The 20475-nt window shown below is 37.9% G+C and overlaps 1 protein-coding gene across 3 annotated transcripts in view; it reads left to right on the top strand.

Moving 5' to 3' along the window:
• The window catches only part of LOC114065691 (transient receptor potential cation channel subfamily V member 6-like), a 37765-nt gene that overhangs the window by 6141 nt on the left and 11149 nt on the right, over nt 1-20475 (top strand). The window contains exons 1-7 of one of the 3 annotated variants that reach the window (XM_027899772.1): nt 6241-6859; nt 16534-16631; nt 17023-17145; nt 17724-17864; nt 18401-18499; nt 18709-18884; nt 19725-19871. In XM_027899772.1, coding sequence (XP_027755573.1) covers nt 6729-6859; nt 16534-16631; nt 17023-17145; nt 17724-17864; nt 18401-18499; nt 18709-18884; nt 19725-19871 — 915 coding nt within the window. In that variant the 5' untranslated portion in view covers nt 6241-6728. Of the gene's footprint in view, nt 1-6240; nt 6860-16533; nt 16632-17022; nt 17146-17723; nt 17865-18400; nt 18500-18708; nt 18885-19724; nt 19872-20475 lie in introns of those variants that run through there. The other 2 variants (XM_027899771.1, XM_027899773.1) reach the window with 2 other exon arrangements.

Genomic DNA, 20475 nt, shown 5'->3' with positions numbered 1-20475 from the left:
CCCTGGCTTAGCTAACCAAAGCTGATTAATAGACAAATACTTCCTCTATCTAAGAGCAAGTACTTTGAAGAATATCCTTCAGGATAACTACCTTGAGAGGAACATATCTAGCTTCTCTGCTTTGTTTCAGAGAAGACCGTTTAAAATTCTGTTGGCTTGGGATCAAGCTCTTATAAACTCAACTATCAAATGCTTTCCAATAGCTAATGCAAGAAACTACTGTCTCCTTTGTCACTTCTCTATTGGGAAAATTCTATAAGCAGTTCTTCAGATACCATAACTGGACTTTACCATTTTCAATGATTTCTGTTGTTGAAAGCAGTAAGTTCATGTAAGCAGAGCTACTTGTTTATACTTTAGCAACAGGGAACTGTTCAAGTTAATTTTGCAGAACAACCAGTCAGATCTGTAGCCTATGATATCCTGCTACTGCCAAAACTTTCAGAACAAGTCTCCTACCAAAATGTATATTTTCAGGAGTTCCCCTAATGATGCTTTGCACAACAACATAACAGAGCTGTGTGTTCCGAGTACTAAGTGGTGTCACCTATTGCAACAGAAATAAACTAGTCACAATCCAAGTTTAATTTCCTGTCTGCTATCCTGACATAGTAGCACATTTGGTACAGGCTAATACTCAAAAAACTCGAAGTCAAATCAGTATGTATTCATACTTCAGAGGTTTCAGATAATATTTTAAGCCTGATGCCAGCTCTGAAATTGGTAGTTATTTTACTCACACCCAGTCTCAAATCAACAGTATAAGGCATGTGAACCAAGCAGCTGTCACACCAACTTCTTTTTTTCCAAACTGCAAAAATGTTTCTAGGCACAGATTTGGAGTTTAACATTGCTATGGATGCATCCTGAGCTATACTTTCACACTTTTGTGTACCTTTAGGAGCAAGGAGAATTTCCACTGAAACACCAGGGCCTACATACTCATATACATAAGTTTACAGTTACTGAATGAAAGACTTAGCTATTCTTGTGGCACTCCTGACCACAAATGAGAAGGCTCTCATGGCTGGATTGCAGTATCTTATTATCCTCCTGTCACAATTTTTAAGTTAGTCTACAGTCCTGGTGAGGTTCCAAACCCTTTTTTACTTTTTCTATATTAGCTATTTTTATGTTAGGACCCACTACCAGTTCCCCATGTGCAGGACTAGATTATCGGTTTCATGTTTACTCAGTCCCTCTTTTCCAAAGCTTCTGCTTCTATTCAGTACATAAGTCCCCAAGACACTCTCCCCAGACAGTAGATTGCAGGATTGGTCTTCTTTGTAAACCACCAGTACGTAAGCTTTCCAACTTACCAAGAAAAAGGTGTCTGACTTAGCTAATAGCTCAAATCACAATAGTAGAAAAACACCCAGGACACTTCCCTGGGCTTCCCCAGTGAGGCAGAATCTTACTGACTCACTTATTTAAGGTTATTTTTAAATTAGAATTTTCTTGGTGATCCTATTTCACTAAGAGATCTCCTTTACTCATCCTTTACTCATACTGACTGCACTCATCAGAGGACTTCCATTCTTTTTGACCTTTACTGGAAACGCTACAAAGTCTGCTACAAATGTTGGTGGGGTAGGTTTTATGAAGTCTAGTGCTGCTGCACCAGGATTTTCTGTAACAGTCAATGGAATGATTGCTGATCCCTCAACCAACTGACCAGGACCTCAGGAACGCATCTTTCAGGGGAGTCTGTGCCTCTGATGCCATTTCTTAACCCCAGGTTGCTGGCCTTGCTCTGCTACTCCAAGTCAAAAAGTAGAGAACACTCCACTTTAAGTCTCTTAACCAGGCTTACTACACACATACAACAAGTCCACGCTATTAATTAAGATAATTCAGTGCAAAGTTTTATTTAAACCACCTTCCCTCTAGCCTTTTGCACTCATTCAGGCTAGGAGACAAATTCACAGAAATACGCATCAGGATTAATTGCATAATATAGAGTAGATCCTTACAGGACACTTATGCCCTGATATAGTTTACAATGCACTGTTAAGTTATGTCTGTTTCTGAGTTACCTGTGATTTACTGGTGGTTAAGTAATTCATATTTACACAGTAGATGAGATCTTGTGAAGATAAGAGTTTCTCAAGACTGGTGGAGATAACACCACTAATATGCTGCTTCTGGAATATCTAGTTATTTTCCTCTGTTAATTTGTTTTAGGTTTTGATACGTATCACTCTCAGCTATGTGATATCACACTGTACATAATACTGTGCATTTCCATACAATCATCCACAACTTTGTTTTCTTATGCTACACAAGTAAGATACTATAACTTGAACAACTGGAAATATCACAGTCCAACAGGATTCCCTAATATATTTGCAATACATAAAACAGTTGTTGCCTAGTTATTATTATAATCTTCTCAGATGAAAGATTATCCATTATACATATTGAGAAATTACATCACTGTTTACTGTTGACTTGGCAAGTTCTTGTCTTTCTGTTCTGTTCTGTCTGCACTTAGAAACTGTTATTTGTCATTGCTCTTTCCTGCACTCCTGCTTCTTTCGTTCTTCTCTTTCACAACTCACATCTTTAGAGCTTTTATTAGATGCTGCAATTCCAGAGAAAGAATTGCAGTACAACCAGAAATGTACAGGGACAATGTTGAAAGACTGGTCTGCTTGTAGACTGCACTTCCACTCTTGATCTTAAGATGGTAGTCTAAACTTGGGAATGCAATCCATGCACTTTGCTGTTGCTGAAACAACAGAATTTCTCTTGTGACCTCTGAAGTGGTAATTTTAAAGAACATATGTTAATAGCGATTTTTTTTGGTGAATTTGTTAAAAAAATAGAAAATATAATTTCATTTTCAAGGTTTGAGCATATATGTGATTCAGAGAGAACATATGAAACAAGACACGGGAAATAAGTGGAAGAAAGAGAGCTTCTGAGCTGGCTTGACAGCCTGGTGGACCTGGCAAAACAGGCAAATCTTTGTGTAGACATTTGTCAGGGCAGAAGGGTTGGGGCAATACTTATCTCTGACATAGAATATTTGGGTTGTCTGTACCCCAGCCAAGACAGCTTGGCTACTCAATGGCTGTACAATGCTCTGGATGTGTTAAACATCTAATTACGCTACTTAATTTATCTACCAGGTGCTTAAAATCTGGGGGCAAATTGGGAAGGCAAATGTAGAAGAGAATTTCAATCCATCATAATAAATGAGCTGACTTTCATTTCTTTCCTTTCTCTTCAAAAGCCACTTTGTGTAAATTTTCCTGATGCCACTTGTTACGTAATTTTCTGTGCTTAACGGAAACATTTCAAACATTTTCAGAAAGTCAAAAGTCTACCATGTCTAGATAATTTTCTTCCTCCTTTATTTTCAATATGTTCCCTTACTTTTACAATGCCTTTTTTCTTTTCTGTTTCCTGCTACTCAGAGTTTGCATTCCTATGGATTCTGTGAAAGACAGGATTACACTTACATCTTTGTAGGAACTTTGAAGTTTAATCACACAGCTCTTGCAATTTTCCCTCCTCTAAAGACACTATAAGTGAAAAACAGACAGATTAAAAAAAAAAAAAAAGAAAGAAAAAATTCCCATCCTGATTTGTCACTAGATAAGCACACTGGATTTAATTCTACATACCTGCAGCACTCAAAATTTCCAGGAAGGTTAACAGGAGTTTTGTAAGAACATGGAATGTAAGGGTCAGGAACATTCAGAAGGAAAGGAATCCAGGTACTGCGTAAATTACGTCTGTCTCTACATTAGCACTGAAATTGCTTTTAAAGTAGGCCAAGAACTAGCTGTTTTAGTTTTGAAAAGAAAGAAGGAATTGAAAAGTTGGCTGGGATGAAAACTGGAGACTATATGGAAAATTTACCTGTTGTCTTCTTCTACATTTCTCCTGCAATAATGTTTTCTTTTTCAGTACAATATTGAAAGATGTTAGTTTAAGTTTCAGATTCACCAGAAGTCAGTTAATTGAGTTAGACACAGTGGTGTGAGGAGCATGTTGTGTTTTGCAATTTCTTTACACTTACAGTGCTACTGATGGACTATGGATACAGGAGGGAATTTGTGGGTAAGGAGGTTTTGACATCATGTGCCATATTTTTAGGAGGTTTTGACATCATGTGCCATATTTTTTAGGTAGCGGCAAGCTGGAATCAGGTCAGTCAGAATCAGCCCAAGTCAGAAACAAAAGTCAAGACATATACTTGGAAAGGACATCAATGACAGCCAGGATAAAGACACTATTTGAGACAGAAGCTTGGAATAAGGAACAAATAGAGCTAGAATAATGTCAGGAGCTAAAGGGCTAGGAGCCAGTCACAGCACGACTCAGGAGCTGTGGAAAAGAAAAGGATTCAAAGAGCTAAAAGCAGCTATCAGGTATGTGGAAAACCACATACACCCAAACTGTACAGACTTACAATCCAACCCTAAACTTCGAGGCCTTATCAAGTCCTTAGTTTTTGAAAAAAACAGCCTCCTACTAGACTGAAAGCCCAGCAGTGCTTATCAGGTATGATCTGCTAAAGGGGCTGTGGTCCATACCATATGCTTACATATTTCATCCATCTTTGATCTCCGTATTCTATTACCATGGAAAATGACCTCTACAATGAATTACAAGAAAAGATATCTCAGACTTCATGTTCATACAAGTGGGTAAAAGAAAACTATTGAGTCAGCTGTACTGCACTCTGAAGCTATAATGAGGGCTCTAATGAGATGCCCACGACAATGTGGTGAATCCACCTGAGACACGGGGTTGCAGCTGTTTGAATTGCCTGACTGCTGCAGATGTTGCCTCCGTGGCTAGCTGAGAACAACCTCCTGTCTGACTGTTACTCACTTCTTGTACCTTAGAGCTGCTGTTGGCGTGGTGGTGCTGCACAGAGGAGGGAGGAATGGGTTGCTGCTTGCTTGCCTTGCAGATACCAGTGTTCTAGGGCTTGCACTGCTTGGAGAGACAGTAGAAAGTATTCTCTGCTTGGGATTAAAGGAGATTGTGTTTGTCGATCACAGGCACTTAACACTTCAGTGTCTAAGTATCTTTCTCAACCTTGAGGGGAGTTTCTTCCCCCACACCCCCTCTCACAATGCTAGGATATAACAACATCAGTTATTGATATTGTTAAAGAAAACCTTCATATATTGTTGAAAACACAATATATGCTCAAAACACCTGGCTGGTATAAACTCTAACCTCTCACTGTAGCAAGTAATACATTTTTTCCCATTATGACAACTTCACTTGACACTTTCTCCTAGAACTGGTCAATTCAGTGAATCTTGCATTTTTGAATATGATTCATCGAGTTTGCCTTAAAACACTGCTTTTTCTGTGTGGCAATTTATGTATAGAATACATCATGAGTTCACAGTGGTTTGGGTATTGACCCTGCTTTGGTAGTTTTAAGTAACCTCTTAACAAACCAGGAATTTCAAAGACATGACTCAGCCCTATTGCTTTTCACACTTTTCTCCCTCACCTACTGACTCTGCCAGGTCCAGGCACCCTGAACAGAAGTCTTTTCTGCTACATCAGGAGTAAGAAGAAAGGGATATTTCTGTTGATTCAAGATGCAAAAATACTAGGGCACGTCTTTAGGGAAAAGATTAGAAACTAGGAGCTCTTTTCCTCTTTCTTTTCTTTTCTTTTCTTTTCTTTTCTTTTCTTTTCTTTTCTTTTCTTTTCTTTTCTTTTCTTTTCTTTTCTTTTCTTTTCTTTTCTTTTCTTTTCTTTTCTTTTCTTTTCTTTTCTTTTCTTTTCTTTTCTTTTCTTTTCTTCTTTTCTTTCTTTTCTTTTCTTTTTCCTTTTCTCTCCAACAAAGCTTCCAGCTTCTTCACAAGAAAAAGCATGTTTCCTCTCTTCATTTTGATAGTAGCTTTACTGCTTTGCACCCTCCCCTCCCCGATTACATTTTTCTATACTAAAAACTAGTTTTTGCTGCATAAAAATTTTCATCCCTTTCCTGAATAATATTTTTCTGGAAGAAAGGTGAAGAAATACTGAGATATTCTAGAGCATTAAAGGAAAATGAAATATGCAAAATTTACACATTAATCTACATAAACTCTTCTTCCAATCTGTGGAGTAAAGTGATTTTGTTTTACATGGAGAAGGTGGAGTCTGAAATGATAATTTCTTTAATGGGATTTGCAGACAGCTGAGGTGGGAGGTGTGTCCTCCTCTATACTACCTTCCCAGGGTGCCCTGTCTTTTAGGGCACGTTCCCACATGTTCACACACCTTAAGGGTGTTTTGCCTGAGTTGTTCAGCTGTCTATTTCAAAGTTGCTTACACGGTGCTTTCCAGAGGAATTCAGAGATACAAAAAGAGGATGATTGCTTCTAAATTCTAGACTTCAAAATCAAAATACTGGAAGCCTAGGACTTTGATGCTGTATGAATTCTTCAGCGCTGTACAGGGTCTTTCTGAGCAGTAGGCTGCTGATGAGCTACATCTAAATCAGACACACCTTTGGGTTGGGCTATTTTGGAAACTAAGTAATTGATGAGGTTCAAGGTATGATCGGCTAGGAACAAGTGATTTTATTTTGTGTTTTTACATGCACTTTGATCAGCTGATGCAGTTGACAGACAGTCTCCTCTGTAAGTAAGCAACCAGGGGTGGAGGAGTGGTGACCTGTAGTGAGCCTTTCCTGACTTTTTTCCAAGTGGGCACTGCTGGCTTCAGGCAGCTAGGCACGAGACAAAAAGGGACGTGATATGGGGGTACCTTTATTTGGGGAGAGCAATCCCTTCTATTCCCGGATATGGAATGGACTAAGTCAGAAGCTGCAAGGCAAAAAATCCTGGGATAAACATCTGGATGAAATCTACTTACTCCAGCAGAAAAGGTACAGTGTATTTCAGCCTTCTTGTCTTCCCTTTCTTCTGCTCCTTTCTCCCTGTAGCCGATATTCACCATTTCCCCTTAGGCTTTTCTGCCAGCAGATAAACTTTAAACAACCCTGGAGCACTTTTCTCTATCAGATTTCTTCTTTCAAGGTGGAATGCTTCTGGAGTTCCAATCTTATCTGCTTTCACAGGTAGATTTACTAGGTCGAAATTGAATTACCCTGACTGCAGGACTTCAGTCACAAATTAATACTGTATACTCTTGTCTTTCCTGCTTCATTGGTAAAGCTCACCAGAAAATGCATGAAGGCTTGTTTTTAATTATTGTTATTATCATTATTATTATCCTTACCATTATTATTATTATTAAGACTATGTGTGATGTGTACACTGCAGTCAGTTGAAATAGTAATGAGTTTTTTTGTGAAGGTTCTCCTTTCTGTCTCTCTAAAGGTTGCCCTTACTGTGGGATAGAGCAGACCTAATGTTGTCCAGCATTCTGGTGGTCAGTCACCTCCTTAGCTGGACTGCTTTTTCTCACCCCTGTGACATCGGTGTCAACATGTACAGTGACTCCTCTTAGAGCTTACGTTATCCAGAAGATTGCTCGTGTCTTCCCATGTGAATACTGAATCAAGGCTGTTTTTTACTGCTGTGCAGGGTTGCTCCCTCCACCCACAGAAATGTAGAATTCTTCATGGAAATACAGCTGGGTCTGCTTTTCATTGTTCCTCGTCATTTCTGCATGCACAAATGCTGCATTACTCAAATAACAAATTGCTTCCAGTTGCCTATAAAATCTTTTTTTTTCCTTCTGCGCAAAACTCTAAACATCTCTAGGGGCAAAAAGATGACTGTGTGGGACAAAATCTGTTTATCTATACATATGAGTATGTATACACACATATATGCATAGAAATAAGCAGGATAGCAGCTTAAGAGGGACAAAAGTACATGTTGTCTTTAGGCAAAGAACTTATATATATCATCATCTAACTTCTAACCAAGTAAAATAGCCTGTTCAAGTTTACTTCAGAGCAACAGGACTTAAATACACTTAAAATGGGAGGGACAATGGGAACAAGAGTATTTCCATGGAATGCTGAAGTGTTTACATTCATGAAAATCAACATAAGTAATTGAAAAATAAGTTCTCAGCAGATTCTGTAATATCCAAATGAATACAAAACAGGTCTAAATATATTTAAGATATTAAATCAGTTATATTGATATATTAATTCCACACTAATACTTAATAAATAATAAATCTTGATAATATAAAAATACTTTGTTGTTATAACATTATCTTCACATTTTTAAGTCAAAGAGATGTGGAAGGAAGCTGTGCTGATCTCTATCTAGCCTCCCACTCCAAGCTGAACTACTGCCAACAATAAATCACATTGCTTAAGTTTTGTCTAGCTCACTCTTGAAAGCCTCCTAGGACAGAGATTCCACTGCAGCTCTAGGTACCTGTTATGGTGTTGTAGTATCCTGCTAGAGAAGAAGGGTTTTTTTTTCTCAAATATTCAACTTGAACCTCCAAAATCATAAGTTGATGCTCTAGTCCCTTTTTTATCATCTGCAGTTACCAGGAAGGGTTTGGCCCCTTCCTTTTTGGTGCTCCCTTTCATATAGGCTACTGTTAAATTGCCATTCGACCCTCTCATTGCTCATTAGTCCTCACTAGTTGTGTGCTGCACAGACCCGTGAACTTATTGTGTGTTGCTGCTGATAGAGGAAAACAGAAAAACCGTAAGACATATAAACTCATCTTCATAAAATTGTCTTAGATCACTATAGTGCAATCCCAGTGGTCCCCAGAGTTACCTTTTCTGTGTTTATATATATATATATATATATATATATATATATTACATGTGTAAGAACACATGTAATGCATACAATATCATTATCTTTGAAACCAAGGTTGTATGGGGACACAGTTGTTCCTTTTCCATTCTAGGTCTGTATGTTTCCTACAGCTTTCAACTAACACAAATTAGCTTTCTGCTATTTGGTCAGAAATTGGTGCCAATATGTGGAAACTCTTTTTCTAAAGAGGGACAGGACCAATTCTTCCTCATATTATCCTACTCTTTTTTTTCTTGTCCCCAGAGATGCTCTGGAGTATGAGGAGAATGAAAATCAACATTTTACAGAGGACTTAATTCAGCTTTGTTGCTTTTGCATTTTTAGTTATGTGCAGATAGAAAAATACAACAGGAAAACCTTTTATGGTGACTTGTATATGAGAACTACTCTTTCAAAACCTCTGCTTTTATGGAAAAACTGTTGTAAGTCAAGAGGGCTTTGCTACATCCTGTCATTTTGTGGTGCAGAACTGGAGTGTTGTGGCTTCAGCTTGAGTTCTTAGTGTTAATAGTGCTGGAATACATAGAGTAATTAGCAGAGACTAAATTCTACTATTGTTTTATTGAAAGCCAGTGGTAAATGTGTTACTGTTTAACTGGTATTCTCTCTAATTGCACCCAGAAAGTCTGCAAGAGAAGAATAAGGTTTATTTCTGTCCTACAACGGGTGATAATAATACCTGAAAGCTAACTGTTTTGGTAGCTGTCACCCTCACTGGAATTGCTGTTCATTCATTCTCTTTCTTCATATGAAACAACCCTTTGAATCTTACTTGGAGTAGATCTGAGTATTTTCCACAGAGAGGGATTAATAGTCCATTGTACAACATTTCCCAAAGGGACAACCTGGGTCAGGAAATGTGATACAGTCTCCTAATATTAAAGAGAAGTTTGAGTTTATTTGGCCTTTATCTGCTGGTTTCTTTCTGTTGAAGACTCTCCTTTTTAAACAGCCTGTAACTCAGTGTGGAATCCCAGAGACAGTGGTCTTACCTCCTATGTCCTTTCTAGAATTATCTTTGGAAGCAAACTCTGGGATCTACATAACCTAGAGCATATGAACATAAATCCTCAACATAATTCATAATGATGGGGAACAAAGAGATAAATATTTATGAAAATTTGGCCCTGGTAGAGGTGAAGAAGAATCATGTGCCTGTCACAGTGTAATAGATCTAGAAATTATGAGAACCCTTTTTTTAATTTTTTTTTAGTCCAGGGCAGGAGGTTCTAAGGAAATGTGAATAAATTCCTCCTAGCATGTAATTTTAGAAATTCCACTATGAGAATTGCACTGTTCATGAAAAATAACTAATAAATAAAATTGTTATATTCTCCTTTCTGCTGTTTCCACTGTCTATAACTCTGATTGATAAATAATCTCTCCTCTTCGTGTTTCTTCTCTCTCTCAGCTGCTGCTTAGGGATTAGTGGCCTTCATGGGGTGCTCTGAGGCTTAGTTTCTCTAATGACAATAAAATGGTTAACTTGTGTGGTACATTAGAAAAAAAAAAAAAAGGAAATAAAACCCCAAAACACTAAGTATTTTTACATACTAATTAAGTATAGAAATCTGTGCTATGAGAAATAATGCATTAGAGGTGCTTGGAATAATTTGCATAACTTGCAGAGATGGTCATTCCAAAGATACCACAATATAAACTTTAAATCCCCTTTACTTTCCAAATATTTTAGTCTCATGGACATATTAGCAAGCTGCTTTGCTTATCCTGAAAACAAACATGGCACAGATAAAAAATTAGCTCAGCCTAAAGCTAGTAAACTGAGTTGCTTAAGAGTTGTACAGGGACACAGAGAGCTTTCAGCTTCTAGATAAATCTTTCTCAACCTGGTAGTGAATGAGATGTCACCATAGATTTGCTGTTCAGTTGTCTAAACAACATTACTGAGTTTTCAGCCCACAATTAACATAGGATTGTCCAGTCTTAAAATCCACTATGCCTGTCAGTATTAATCGGATCCTTTGCTGCCAAAGGTGACAGTGAAATAAAAATGGCAGCTTCCAGTTCCACTACTTCATCTATAATATGTTTCAATAACAGTGCTTCTGAGAAGTCAAGACGCAAAGATCGATCTGTTGGAAACTCCCTCACTGGATGTAAAATAAAGTCAAAAGCATCAGTGACAGCATTTCTGGTCTTTTCTTTGGCTGTTACAACTTCATCCTAATGGAAATGTTGAGCCTAATAATGGAACACAAGCCTCCTTAATTTCACAGGTGTAAAGGTCCTCTGGAACTCATGTTTCCCCAGCAATGCAGACATAAACACATCCCACCTCAGTGCCTAAGACATGGCTCAGACTCATAGATTTAGGAAGTTATTTGACTTTTTAAACTTGGCTATAGGTTTCCTGGTGAAGAAGTAAATGTGAAATTTGTGCCCAGAGGAGAAAAAAAAATCGCATCCCAAATTATAAAGCTGTTAGAGAAAAATGATTAGACATAGGATAAGGAACACAACCTAGAATAAAACCACAAGAAAATGCCTATTGAAGTGGGCTAGAAGTTTTGTTGCAGAATGCATCAAAAGATGCTTCAGAGTTCAAAAATGTTTCAGAGAACTTTTTTTTTTAATTACTTACTCAGTGATAATAAATAACAACTAAAACCTTCTGAACTGTTAATCCAGTTCTAGCATGAGATCAATTTTAGGATGGTCTCAGATGCAGAAATAGAAAAAAAAAAAAAAGTTAACACAAGGAGAATGTCCTGCTAGAAATGACTGATCAAGATTTCTATTGCTTAGTGTGGTAGATAGTTAAAGGGATAAGAATTCCCTATCAGTTTCTTGTCTAGTATCACTGGCAGTTATTAACCTGTTTAATTTATTTCCAGAGAAGCTCTGTTTACTCTCAGCTGAAAGGGCTTTGACATACACTAGCAAGAGGTTTCAGTTTATTTGCTGAGTCTTGTTGTTGGTGCTGAAGAAATGTGCTGACCCTGTTGATTGTCCAAGCCCCTGTTATCTGTCTTCTTTTCACTTCATGCAATTGCTTCCTAACTCAGTCTTTGGCATCTTGCTAGATGATTGCTTGGATCCCTTTCACCTGGTTAGCTTCCTCTGTACTCTGCTCTCCTGAAGTCTTCCACATATTTACATGCACATACTAGTAGAAGGAAAGGAGAGGATGAATCTCCTCTGGGAATTTCATGATGCATCGTTGAGCATCAATATTCTGAGCACCACAACAGGGAAAGAAGAGAAAGCTAAAATAATATCCTGCTGATGAATTTATAGCTTAGATAAAAATAATTGCTTTAGAACCTCAGTAACCGACTATCTATGGGGATGAAGCATGAAGATAGAAGCACACTTGAACGAGAGCAAACAATAGGAAAATTTCATACAGTGATTGACCAAAGGTTTAGAATCTGAGCGGGGAAAAATAGACAGAGATGCTTCATTGCCCCTCTGGTGAGTTCAGTCTTGAAACAGAAGCTTACACTTGGTTGTTGTCCAGACAGTTCACATTTTTAATATATTTTCCTTGTTTTAAAAGAATAACCATATAAATCCAAATTCTTTTTATAACAGAGTTAAGACTTATGGACTAGTTCTTACATTCTCTATCTCTCCATAAGTGTAATGAGCAGGTTGCACTCCAAAAGAAGTGCTTAAGAAGCTGTAAACCCAAAAGGGTACATATTACCAGCAGAAAGTGCTCATGAAATCTTTAACCTTGTTCAAAACTGTATTCCATTACTCCCTCAGTCAGAATCTGACCTACATTTTATCTTCTCTTTGTTTCACAATGGATTTGCAGATGTTCCTGATTTTGTCCTCACCCATATTGGAAAAACACTTCCTGAGCATATAATTGAATAATCTGTGAAGAAAACTGAGCAATAGTAACACATGGTCAAGGCTTACTAAGTACCTCAACTCAGATACATTCCTTAGCTCAGTAAGAAGAACCCTGGAACACATCCAGGTGTATACTGTTGTGATTTTCATTGCCCATCAGAACTACTGGTTTGCCCTGTAGCTGTGCTTATCCTAAACTGATCCTGTAAGACAACATCCATACTGCCTAACGTTACAAACCTAACTTATCTGGCTAAATTAGGAGCTCAGTATCTATTGATTCCATAGCTGCTGAAGGGAACAAACAGGATTAGAACAGGAGTTTAACTTAGATGTGCTGAATTATCTTCTCAAGTGTCTAGGTATGTCTCTGCTGAATAATTCTCTGAAAGCAACCCTCTTCATCCAGTGACCTGATGGTTCTTTATGGAAATTAAGCATCTACTGTAGGCAGCTCTGTTAAGAGACTTAAGGTACAGATTTTGCCATCTGCTGCTTTGATACAGAGGAAATCCAGTTGTAAAATGTAAAATTCACGCTGCGTTTGATCGGTCAGGAAGAAAGTTAGTTAAATATGCAGAAATTAAATAACTGAAAATGTTTTAAAAGTTCTAAATTCAGGTGACTTCGTGTAATTTTTTATCTTAGTGACTTTGTTTCATCTAGTTTTTGACATTTATATGCTCAGTACGTTGCTTTAATATATTAAAAATTAGTTGATAATTAGAACAGTATGTTTTAAATGAGAGTAAAATGTTTCCCCAATTATGGGACAGAAAATTAAATGAGAGTAAAAGCATATGCTATAAATATGTAACTCATGAACCTTTGAGACATTACAGGCAGTGTGCCATGACATTTACTAACATCTCTGTGTTCTTCTCCTGGCTTGATCTTTGGCCCGAGATCTCTGGTTTTTAAGCCCAGTTGGAGGTTGCTAAAATAAGAAGAAATGTTTGACAAATTTGCACTCAGTTTCCAGAAGAGTATAGTATTTATTAGGTGTTTTCTTTGTAGCAGTACTTTAATTTAATTAGCTGTTTAGAAGGACTTTGGTAATTTTTGTGAGAAAGGTATTGTGTTTGTGTCCTCCCACATTGTCTCTTGCCCAATCCTTCCTCCTCTGTGAGGTCATTTGAGGGATAAAGGCCTACCCAGTAAAGCATCAACATATTAATTGTGGCATTGTTTATACTATTGAAACCCCACCTCTTTTCCATTTCCTGCCTCTGAAAGTTACATTTTCCAGGAACACAGAGCCTTTTTCAGTCAAAATAGTGGCAGAGGTGGCAAGCTGACTTCACTAACACTCAATCTTACGACTTCTGCTCAGAGTGCCTCTTTATTTAATTCCTATTTGTCTGATCCTAGATGCAATCTTCTCATCAAATCATCTTGTCATTAGCTACTAATGCACTGACGCACGAGTAAGCTATAGAAGGAATACTTCCTTAAGCAGCAAGGCTAAGAGTTTGAAGGACACATAAAAATATCTCAGAATGGCTCCTTGATTTGTTGAGGATGATTCTTTATATTTTATTCTCCTCTGCTCTTCAGGGTTTTTCTATTGTAGAATAAACAGTTTCTAGAGCTTTTGGTGACAGGAAATGCTCCTGTTGTGGAATGACAAATATAATGTTTCTTATGCTTTTATAACTTGTAGCCCATGCCCATTAATATACACTTCTTAAAATTATTCCTATTTATCTGTGTAATTCTAATACTTCTCTTTGTTTTGCTTTGTCCCCCAAGTTTTCTCCAGTGTGTATAGTGTCTTTCCACTATACAGGAGTGCAGAACTCTCACATTTCAAGTGGATTAAATCCAGAGATAATGGCATATAAAAAAAAATTGCTTCAAGATTTCGTTTTTCATAAAAGAATAATTTAAAGCAGGAAATACATATTCCTGTAAGCGACAGAATTTATGTTGCCTGTTTTCCTATTGTTTTATTGTTAATTTATCCTATACTTAAGATGCACAGATTGTAAGAAAACATTTTTTGCAATGGGTCATTTATATTATCTCTGTCCCTGATGTGACTTTTCTTGTGGCTTATAACAAAGTTGTATTCGTTGGTAATGTATTCTCACATCAGTATTATTGCTTATTGCAAAACACCTTATTGCTTTATACGGTTTATTTATAAACCCTAACCCCAAAATCTTGTAACTAAATAATACCAGAAAATACACAACATCACAAGGAGAAAGCATTGCCTGTGTCTTTAGATTTGACTAATGTATTTGTCCCCTGTGCTTTTTTGGGGGTGTGTTTAACACCCAGGCTATTGGCAGTTATTACACTCTAGTAAAAGCACAGACTGAGTCTGGTAGAAAAATGAGGGCTGGTGTTCTTCTTGTTCATATCGGCCTGAATTTTGTTACTGTTCTACTGTAATCCTTAGACTTACTCTACATCACATATTGCAGCTTGCCATGAGCCATACTAGAAAATTAAGAACAAATTAAACATCTCTACTAAAAGAAAGCAGAGGTGAGATAAAAAGCACAAAAATTGCATTTGAACAGAGATTTAAACCTAAACTTGTCCTATTTGGAAAGAGGAATCTCTTTCTATTTCATATTGAAAATCCATGAGACGTAACCTGTTTGTTTGGATTTGAGGATCTTTCCTCCCTTTAAATCTTTAGCTCCTGAACTTGGAATACTTAAAATTCTTTTTTTTTTATAAAACCAAAAAAGCAAAAAACCCTACCCCAAAATATTTTCTTTATGAACAAGAAGATAAACCTGAAGATATTCAAGGATAACAAATTAGTAGATTCTGTTCTAATTTTTTTTGATTTTTTGATGGCCAAGTTGTGGTTTTGAAAATTGACAAAAATTATTTGGATGCTGAGCAAGCATACATTGCAGGTAACTCTTTTCAGATGCTCATACAAATTGATAAGAACGAAACCCGAGTCTTCCCTTCTCCAGGCTAAACTGTTACAGTTCTCCTAGTCTTTCCTCATATGTGTGATGCTCTAGTCCCATAATCATCTTTGTGGCCTTTTGCTGAACTTTCTCCAGTAGCTCCATATGTTTTTTGTACTGAAGATCCTAGGACCTGGACACGGGACTCTGAAGACTTTTCTCCTTGCCAGAGCTGAGTAGACAGGGAGGATCACCTCCCTTGACCTATTGTTTGCTTCCAAAGACATTGCTGTAGTGAAGTTTGGTGGCTGTACTTGTAAATTCTTCATCAACCTCAAAGGATATACTCAAATAACACAGATCCTCATGGAAGACTCAAGTACATGCTTCAACTAGAAGTGAACCACTCAGTCTGAAACTTGTTTGAGGGTGTGCTCTTTCCCAGGACATGCATAATTGCAGTTCTCAACATTTTCCTCAATTCTTTCAGCATCAGAGAAAGTAGCTAATAGCTAAGCTGTCAAATTTTTCTTCATGACTTTGTATAAAGAGGAACTACATTTCAGAGCTCATTCTTTTAATTATATCATAGGAAGCATTGCTACAACACAAATGACGTTCTTGTTTGTACCTTTCTATCCTTTATGGGAGCAATTCAGATGACTTTTTAAAATTTATTGTGCTGTGTGAAATAACAACTGGCTTTTTCTGCCTCCTGAGATAACTAATCTACTGTCAAGAGGTGCATCAATGACCCAACATTCACTATCTTCTGTGCCTCAGAATGTGGGCTATACAAACCAGAAACATTTTGGTAATTCATTTCTCCTATCTTTCCCTCTGCTGCCACCATTCGGTTCAGCCTCAGTAAACCAAGAGATGGAGATTTCACCGGGTTTTTAGAATTGCACTGCTCTGCTTTTGCCTGTTCTTTGTGCATTGAAAGAATACCTCAGACAGTAGATGTGCATTGCACATTTCTCAGTGAAAATGTTCAAGGTACATGCTGTCTCGAGCAAAGGCCACGCTGGCTCTGGAAAGAGGCACCATGTGTTTGACTTTTTTTCTTACGAGCCTCTTTTTCTTGACTACAGGATCTGGGAATCCCCACTCCTCCAGGCTGCCAAAGAGAACGACCTTGCAGCCATTAGGAAACTTCTCACTGATGGAACATGCGATGTCTATCAGAGAGGTAATTCAGATTACTTGCAAAAATAGTTTTCTGTGGAAGGAAAGAGCTCCCTACAATGAAGGGTTTGTTAGTGTGCTATAACCTTTGCATTAGCAGCCCCAAATGGCTTAACTCTGTTTCTGAAGCTTTGCAGCAAAATGAGTTTTCTGACTTGATGTGCTCATTCACTTCAGGCCTGAGGTCTGCTGTCACTTACAAATACCTGATGTTTCTTGTCCACTGTCAGATTTTGGCAAAGGACAGAGACTGTGCAATTATGTGGCTGTACCACGCAGTAGTCAAGGGAGGACCCAGCACTCCCATAATTCTCTACCTCAATGAATCTATTTCTGCTTTTGTCCCATACAGTTGAATGTCTAGATGACTCACAGGCTTCTCCGACTGTTTCTAGGTGCAGTGGGGGAGACTGCCCTTCATGTAGCTGCCTTGTATGATAACTTGGAGGCGGCAGTGGCTCTGATGGAAGCAGCTCCTGAGCTTGTCAATGAGAGGATGACATCAGAGCTCTATGAAGGTAACATCGCTGGGAATGAGGATGAACAGGATTCTCTGAAGGGGAAGAGAGGAAGCACTACCTGTACATTTAGGAAACTGGCTTATACTGTTCCTGGTTCAATATATTGCTAAACTATTACATAGCAAAACCAACATACAAATAGCTTCTGACCTTTTGTGAAAGGTGGAGTTACATTAAATGCTAGTACACACATGTGCAAACGTGCAAAGGCCTTAACCACAGGTGGGCCTTTGGCTATTGTGAGATTGCAAGATTATGTACAGTTTGCTTCCCAGAAGAGTGTGGCATGTCTTGTTCTTCCCCAGAAAAAAATCTAGAAAGTGCATCCTGTTGGGTTTTTTTGGCAGGTGGTGAAGTCAATTTTCATGATTTCATAAAAGGATTTAAGTAGAATGGGACCTCTGGAAAATCTGTCATGCAACCCTCTGCACCCAACAGGGATAACTTCAAAGCTAATTCCTGTAGCTGCTGTGGATGTCCCAAAATCTTCCGTTTACCATGACTGATATGTGAACTGTAGGCTATTGATCAACCTGAAGTCGCTTTCTTGAAAGGTTTTATTTCTGTTCTTACAGGGCAGACAGCTCTCCACATTGCAGCAGCAAACCAGAACATCACTTTGGTGAAGGCTTTGCTTAAGAGAGGAGCCGATGCTGGCACAGCACAGGCCACTGGGCACTTCTTCAGGCGCAGCTCCCAGAGCCTTTTCTATTTTGGTACATCCTTAACTTCTCCCCTTATTGCTATTGAAGGGAACCGGCAGAGTGGTGAGGGGATGTGAGGGAGGCTTACTTTAGTCCACATCTAAACTGGGTAAGCAGAGAATCCTGTCTCCAAGTGTCATCAGGTGCACACTTTTTATCAGACAGTAAGACTTCATCTGAGTATATAGATGTTACATAAATATAAATAATACACATTTTATATGTTTGCATGTATAAAAATATATACATTGTATAACAATTGTAATTTAATATCTTCCTAGCAGCATATATTGCAAATTATTTGTCAATCTTCTTATGGTTTTCTTCTGAAAAGAATACTTCTTTCTTTTAGTGTTATGTGGGGCAGGTCTTCTTTTCCTTTCTGACTAGGATAAGGAATGGGGCAGGAAACTTATAGGTTACCTAAAGTAATTCTTCCTTTCATATCCTCTGACTCCATAGCATGGATAACTTTCCCTCAGCATGCTTCAACCTCTCCTACCTCCTGGGTTCTTAATGTTGTTTCCCCCCCATTCCTTTCATTGCAGGAGAGCATGTTTTATCATTTGCTGCCTGTGTGGGAAATGAGGAAATTGTACAGTTGCTCATTGAAAATGGAGCTGACATCAGAGCTCAAGATTCTCTGGGTATGTGCTCTGGGGCTCAGTGAATTGCATACAGAGAATCTGGACATTTTAATTCAGACTCTGTCATCTGTGCACTCAAATATTTTTCTCTTACTACAAGCAAATGTGGAATGAGGGATGTGAGGAAAATAAAAGCCATCAGTCAATTCTCAGTCTTTGCACCAGGCTGGGCTATTCCACATACTTTATCTGGTCTGCTTCCTTCATAGGTAACACTGTTCTTCACATCCTGGTTCTCCAACCTAATAAGACGTTTGCCTGCCACATGTACAGCCTGATTCTTTCCTATGACAGGAACAAAGACGGACCAGGATCACTTGAAATGATCCCTAACAATGAGGGTCTTACTCCATTCAAACTGGCTGGAGTTGAGGGCAACACTGTGGTGAGTTTGTGTGATACTGGTGCCTCCATACAAAAGAGTAATGGAGAACTTGAAATGACATCATTCAGACCACGGGAGTCTGTGCATATTCTTAATGGGTAGAAGATGGTAACAAGTACTTTTTTTTTTTGCAAAAAGTGTCATGTACGACCAAAAGACCCTTTATAATACATTTCTTTATCTTAGTGAAAGAAACGAGTGCTTAAAGAATAGATATTTTTTACCCACTTGAGTTAAACAAGTTAAACAAGCACTTGAGTTAAACAGGTATTAATAGAAAGATTCACTCCAAGTAATGTTTTGAAAATCTCACTGAAATTGTTGTCTTTGTTGTCTAGAGTTCATTACCCTAAATGTGACATGTGAAATTCCTTCAGGTATTCATAAGCATTTATTAATAGATAAAAAGTTATCATTTTAGGCAAACTCTTTTCCTTCCCCTTAACAAAAAGACAATCCAAATCTAGTAAGGACAGGATAATTTCTCTTGTCATACCTCTTTTCTGAAAACTTGTAGAAGAGTATAAAACAATTGTTTTTCTAATCAATATCTGAAGTCTATTGTCAGGATGTATAACTGTGTCAAATAACTTTAGTAGTTTGATTAGAAAATCGCTCATCCTTTACCTCAGGCATGAGCTGATAACCAAATAGGAACCAGAAAAGTTCTTCCACTTCTTAACCTGCTGTAATTGAGAGATATGAGAACCACAGCAAGTACCAAGTTCAAGAAAAATATGTCATAATTAAGGGTTTTTAACAACTTTATTTGTTCTCATTGCAAATACACGATATACTGGAAAACTTCTGATATCCTTGGCCCTCTTCTTGTCTCCTCAGATGTTTCAATACCTTATGCAGAAGAGGAAGCAGAATCTCTGGTCTTTTGGCCCCTTGACCACTGTGCTCTATGATATCACAGAAATTGACTCCTGGGCTGAAGATCAGTCCTTTCTTGAGCTCATTGTATCAACCAAGAAGAGAGAGGTACTGTGGGCACTGTGTGCTTTCTGTGTGCAGACCATGGTGGATTATAAAAGGAGAAATGTGATGAGTTTGAAGGTTTGAGCTCTTTTATATAATCCATAAAACAAGAACTTCATACCATTGTGCTGCAGGGATTACATGAAGTGTAGTGGTTTATTAATGATCTGGCTACATCTGCATCTCATGCTTTCTATACAGTTTCTTCTGAGGTGTGAAACTTGTAGATTATTGAAAGAATTTAGAATGAGGAAGCTACAGAAAAGGGTTGTCTGTCATCAGGCTCAAAGACATACTAAGTACCTGTAGAGTAGCTGTAGTGTCTTCCTACAACTGTGATTCTGGTTAACTTTCACAATGCTCCTGTGAGACAGGACTATGTTCAGAAGTCCTAAACTGGAGTGCATTTTAAAACCACTCATGGTTATTATTCCCTTAATTTAATGACCGGTTATGAGTCAAAACAAAGCGGGCAAATTATCTCTGCTGTAGGCTCAAAGACTTGTAAAGGGATTACTAAGACAAAAATAGCAGAGTGTAATGGCAAGCTTAAACAGATCTCCATAGGACTTTCAAGGTACACCACCCTATCAGTTGTAATCACCTT

This window comes from Empidonax traillii, unplaced genomic scaffold (assembly GCF_003031625.1).
Source record: "Empidonax traillii isolate 1590-97213 ecotype Southwest subspecies unplaced genomic scaffold, ASM303162v1 scaffold688:size580741, whole genome shotgun sequence".
NCBI classification, from domain to species: domain Eukaryota; kingdom Metazoa; phylum Chordata; class Aves; order Passeriformes; family Tyrannidae; genus Empidonax; species Empidonax traillii.
Note: the sequence above shows the minus strand (reverse complement) of the source record. Positions and strands in the feature narration are given on the sequence as shown.